Below are 5,706 nucleotides of genomic sequence, written 5' to 3'. Positions count from 1 at the left end.
AGTACCAAGAATCAAAGCACCTTGGTCTCAGAAGTACCATGAGGCATAGACACGTTCACAAATTAACCCCAGGCTGCTGGTTCAGGATCAGTCACTGACCTGGAGAGGGGAAATCCTTGTCACAGCAGCTTCTAGAGGTCTGAGAAAGCCCTGGCACTGAACACATCAAATCTGTGCCAGGAACTCTACTCATCACCTGCGTTGGCCTTTGTCCAACAGGATACCATCACAGAGGAATTGCCAGTGGCCAGCCAAGTGCCTTGATAAGCAGAAGTGCTGGAGACACCAACAAGAATACATACTTGTGTGCTAAAGCTAGCATTCCCCAATGAGTTAACACCCTCCACTGGGTAGTGTAGGCCTTTGACAAGGCCAAGGAGACAGATAGCTGCCAGGAACGATGCAGGGCCGCTTCAGCATGCTGTTGCCCAGCTCTGCCACCAAGACATCTCTGCTCCTTCCCACACTGCCAGGGAAGCACAAGCCTGGAGAGTTCTGGCACACACAGAGCTCCACAAACCTCGCTGAATGTTTGAACAGGAGCAAAGAAAGCTGCCAGCCCCTTGGCCTCATGCATGCAGTAGGTCAGGAGAGAAGGGCGTTAGACCTTGGCTCCAGGAGTCACCATGGGTACTCCGGCAGCAGGCGCTACCTGGGCCGTGCTTTTATATGCACTGCCAGGGTAGAGCCTCGTCCTGTGCCTTCTGCATACCACCCCCTGGTTCGATCACCTCCAGGAAATCAGCTCTGGAGAAGACCAGGATAGAAGTTGTGGAGCCTCCCCAGTCTCATCAGTCCCTGAAGAATCCAAGCTGGGCTCAGCCCCCCCTGCACCCCTCAAGAGAGCAGGGTTAGGGGTAGTGCGCTTGGATGAAAGACAGGACATCCTCCTTTGACAGCTTCTCTGGATCTTGCCTTTTCTGAGAATCGTGCACTTTGACACCTTCCCCCCACTCCCAGAAGAGGCGGCTGTAATGGCAGATGCTGTGGGCAGAGAGGAGAGCAAGATTAGTTTGGCAGGGGACGGAAAAGCAAACACTGTCATCCTAGCCACAAAGTGCACTACAGAGAGAGTTGCCCTTGCAATGGGAGCCACACAAAGATATTCTAGGGGGTGCCTTAGAAAAAGACCAGCGCATTCATTCACCTTACAAACCCTACAGCCCTTAAGATACAGCAACTTTCAAGCCTAAGAGATTTCCATGGAAACAAACGTTAATTCTAGCTTCCCTCAAGATTCAGTTCAGTATTTGCTGGAAGGAGACAGGTCATTAGGGAAAAGCCTACCTCCCCTCCAAGTTTTTGAGAGGATGAAACTGTCATAGGAGGCAATGGAAAGGCCTTAATGGAGACTTTAGAAAGTCTGCCAGCAGCAGCAAGCAGCAATCTAACCACTCACCACAAACCTACTAGAATCGGGAGCAGCTGTCCTCTGGAGCTATGCAAACGAACAGCACTTCACATCATTGTACAAAAGCAGCTAGAATCATCCCCTTTTTCCCCTCCTGTGAAATAACAGAGCTCCACTTGGCTGCTGAGAGTTCTGGTCCTACAACACCATCTCTCACTCCATCCATCAAGCACAGCCCTCCCTCACTGCATCAACATAGTCCCAGCCATAATGAAAACAGAGCTGCTAATTACTGCCGACACAGCAGCCTTTAGTTTTGTACAATTACTGACACTTAATATTCATAGCTTATTTAGTGCTACTGTTCTAACAAAGCAGTACTAGCACAGCGACAAGAGTACATGTCAATGGCTAATTATAGACACATTAGTACTCGCTAACCACAACACAATACATCCCTTCTGGAGTCCCACGCAACCGCTCCCCTCCACCTCCTCAGCCATTCATGCAGGTTCAGGCTGGCCTGCTTCGGAGTACACAGGCAGAACTAACCCCATCCTGACACACGGAGAGGAAAAGCATCACGTGCTTCTGCTTTTTAAGGCCATTCTTCCATTTAGCTGGTTAAGGAAAGCTTAATGATTTTTAAGAGCACTGCTGTAAGGTAGGTAAGGAGATTCAAAGTGAGAAAATCAGGAGCCCTATTTCATATCAAGCTGTCCCTCAGAGGCACAGTCCTTGGTAGTGGTGGTGGAAGGCATCTCTTGAGACTACCTGAGGGCAGGGTGTGCAGAACATCTCCACCCAAGAGCCCTGAGGTGTCACACAGACTCAGGATTTGCTGTACTTAAGACCTGGCCTTAGCCTAGTAGTCAACAGATACAGACAGGGTTCTGCAGACACAGTGTTATTACTGACTGTCCAGTGACAAGCTACTCCATCCTTTCCCAAGGAGCTGCTGCTTTTCTCTCTCACTCTCTCTTTAAATAGCTCCCAGGTGCCTACAGCTTATTCCAGAGCCTGGGCTAAGTGAACAGGGATTTGTTTTTAAATTAGCAGCTTCCAAGCAAGCATCTTAAAATACAGAGATGCAGCAAATTACAGCTGCTGGGCTCAATTTCCATTTCCCTGTGTGCAGTGAGGTTCAGCAACTTGTACTCTGCTGCGGACAGGGGAACAAAGTTGTGAGATGTGTCTTATTCACAGCAATTAATTGCAAAATCCACAAATCCAGATCAGCCTGAGAAGTCTGAGAAGGTGCCAGCTTCTGCAGCACACTCTGCTGGTGACCAAGCTGTGCTTGCACTGCAAATGACGGCAAGAACATAGAACAGCATGCCCCAACTCCCTTCCAAATACCCAGACACACACAGAAACTCGCACACAGCTATTGCTCCATAGCCTCAGCTCTGGCTCGTACTCACTGAAAGGGTGCGATGGATTCAGAAGGGAGGTCGTATGTCGCTTTTTTGGTCATTTTGTTGAAGAAGAATTTCCTCTTCGAGTTTTTGCTGTATGCCATTGTCCAGGGATCTTGCAGAGTCACAGGGATCAGACAGGAAATGGAAAGGGGGGAGGGAAAGCACAGCATAAATACACATATAGTGCAAGCAGGGAGGAGGAATCTGTAAGTATAACTGTGGTCCTTCTCTTACTCCTTTTTCCTTCCATCCCCCAAGAAAACCTGCTTCCCAAGCTGTCCTCTATTACTGAGAAAACTCCCTTCTCCCTGCATTTAAGAGCTGACATTCCAAATAGGATATTTCCATGTACTGTTACTCTGGAAAGTATCTTTTTGATGAAAAATTATGATCTCATTAAAAAAAAGAAAGTCATCGGTCATATAAAGAAATTATATTACGCCCACAACAGCTAATCAACCCGCAACAGAAAAACCTATCATGTAAATACCCTAAACCTTACTCAAATCCAAGCTACCCTCATTACGTGCAAACAGTTAAATCTCTAGCATGGGAATACTCCCATTAATTTTTTACAAAGTTACAACACGAGTGAGCCTGGTCAATTTTGTTTACTTGAAGATACAAAGAAAAGTTAAGTAAGAGCAGGGACTCTCTCCTCCTACCATTCACAGTCCGTACAATGTAGAGTCCTGTGGGCACAAAGTGCCGGTCATCTCGGCCAGTGTAGGATAGCCGTGGCATTCCCCCTGAGCTCTTGATGATTTTCATCTCTAACCTAAATGTTGAGAGAAGGCAGTGAAAGAGATTCCCTGTTTCTTCCTTTACCATCCTCTTGCATACAATGTACCACCTGCACGCCCTCTCCAGAGCGTGACAGCAAAAAATCGACAGCACCGCACATGACAGGACAAAATCATCACATCCTGGAGAATTCAGTCTTTTGCCTCCCCAACATGGCTAGAGAACCCAGCTAGAGTTGTCTAGATCAGGTAACAAATTGAGTGTTGCAGTGAAGGATCTGTGATGCTCTACCACACTTAATCCAAATGGCATTCCCATTTCAGGTATGAACTCTTAATCTTTCATGCCACTGACACTTCTGCACACAAACTCCAGCACCGTTGCTACTCCTACTGTTGTAAAGTGCATTGCCCACATCTATGGCATTAGAACTCAGCAGGATGGTGCTCTGAGTTGATACCAAAGGGTTAAATAATTCAGCTAAATTAACAGAAAAGCAGGCACATTCTTTAGCCTGGCATCTCAAGGTTGGGAAGCATCAAGAAAAAGAACAAATGATAAAAGAAGGGACACTGTTATCTAAGCTAGTAGACAAGAATGTGGAGAGAGGCCCTCAAGAGAGGGAGTTCTAGACATGAAGGGAGCCAAGCTGATAACACGTTACAACCCACAGACATATGCAATAAATTGGCTGAGAGCAGGACAGAGGTAATTGTGGTAGTGGGAGATCGCGACCTCCAACTCAAATGGTCCCCCCCAAAAGAGGGCAAAACCCCGCTTGGGGAGCATGTGTAGTTAGTATAGAGGCTTCATTAGTGCTTACTGAGGATTCATACTAATTTACATTAGAAGCGAGAAACTGATAACCAATCCTAAGTAAGAATAATTATGAATATGTAGTGTACTATGAACATGCAAATGTTTTATGGTATATAATAAGCATCTTCATTTTACTCTGTGTGCATGCTTGGAGGAGCGATCCCCCATGCACCCAGCACTGTAATAAACCAATGTCAGCTTTCTAAACTATGATTCAGTTTAGAGAGTTTTCTTGGTTACGATTTTTGGTAACAGAGTCGGCAGCAACTCAGAACCAGCAGTCACTGGCTGCAGGAGCTCTAACAGCTCTTTCTCCAGGGCTCCTCAAGCATCGATCAGCACACCCCTCCCATTCCTGCACGTTGGTGGCTGATAACCTCAATGGGCCCTGAAGTCTTTCATTTGTGCCAGTCACTTACCTCACAAAAATCTTCTCCATCTCCTCCAATCTGTACACTTCTTTCACTCTGGGGGGCAAAGACAGAAAGGTGATTTTAAAAAAGTTTAAACTATCCTCTTTTTCTGTCCCAGCCATAGAGAGCACCCAAACAGTTCATTTTGTATGATGTGGTCAGGCATGACTGAGGTTCACCCTTCTCCTCAATCTCACGCTCCAGTGCCTCATTTCTCCTGGCTTAAGAAAACCTGACACATGCATGCTCATGGCTAGGTTGCTGTAAGCAGTATACAAGAGTCCTTGCTGCTAATGAAGCTGTGCTTTTTTACCTCAGGCTGAGTATATAGAAGAGGAAGAAAGTCGGGTGCTTTGGTTTTCCCAGGAGGTAAATTCACCAAGGTCAGCCCCAGGCAGGTTCTGGCCTCAGCATGCTGGCCTAGCAGTAAAACTAAACTGCCTGATCTTCACCGTTATTATCACAGAACCATAGAAGATCTCAAGTTGGAAGGGACCCAGAAGGATCATCGAGTCCAACTCCCTGCTCCTTGCTGGATTCCCCAACACTAAACCAAACATCAGCACACTCCCTCGGGGACACCACAAACTTGTTAGTTATCCTGAGGTAAAAACAGCTTTTTTTTCTTTTCTTTTAAGTCACTAAAGATGATTTGGAGTCATCATTCTTATCATTATGTCAAACTGCTTTTGGTTTTGTTGTTCTAAACACAGAAAGACAACCGGAAAGTTTGTGTCTCTGATCTGACACTGCAACCACCCATCTCCCACACACTGCTAAAAACATCAGGCTTCAAAAAGCACAGTTTGAACACCTTTTCACAAGAGCAGCATGTCTACAGCTCTCCTTCTCACTTCACCTTCAGCCCTCCCCAACGTCTTGAGGTCCTCCAGTTATTGCAACTGTCTGTTTGTCTTGTGTTTGAGATCCCACTCATTATCTTTCATTAAGCCACCAA

At 46.4% G+C, this 5,706-nt stretch overlaps 1 protein-coding gene across 1 annotated transcript in view; it reads right to left on the bottom strand.

The window, feature by feature from the left end:
* Positions 1-369: 369 nt before the first annotated feature.
* CMTR1 (cap methyltransferase 1) overlaps positions 370-5,706 on the bottom strand; it is a 23,550-nt gene continuing 18,213 nt past the window's right edge. Inside the window, exons 20-23 of the mRNA XM_009707004.1 lie at positions 4,755-4,802; positions 3,438-3,550; positions 2,776-2,884; positions 370-984 (exon numbers count right to left, since the gene is read on the bottom strand). Coding sequence (XP_009705306.1) covers positions 852-984; positions 2,776-2,884; positions 3,438-3,550; positions 4,755-4,802 — 403 coding nt within the window. The 3' untranslated portion in view covers positions 370-851. The remainder of the gene's footprint in view (positions 985-2,775; positions 2,885-3,437; positions 3,551-4,754; positions 4,803-5,706) is intronic.

The sequence above is a fragment of the Cariama cristata genome, unplaced genomic scaffold, assembly GCF_000690535.1.
Source record: "Cariama cristata isolate BGI_N322 unplaced genomic scaffold, ASM69053v1 scaffold9719, whole genome shotgun sequence".
In the NCBI taxonomy this organism is placed as follows: Eukaryota; Metazoa; Chordata; class Aves; order Cariamiformes; family Cariamidae; genus Cariama; species Cariama cristata.
This window is presented reverse-complemented; position numbering and strand designations above follow the sequence as displayed.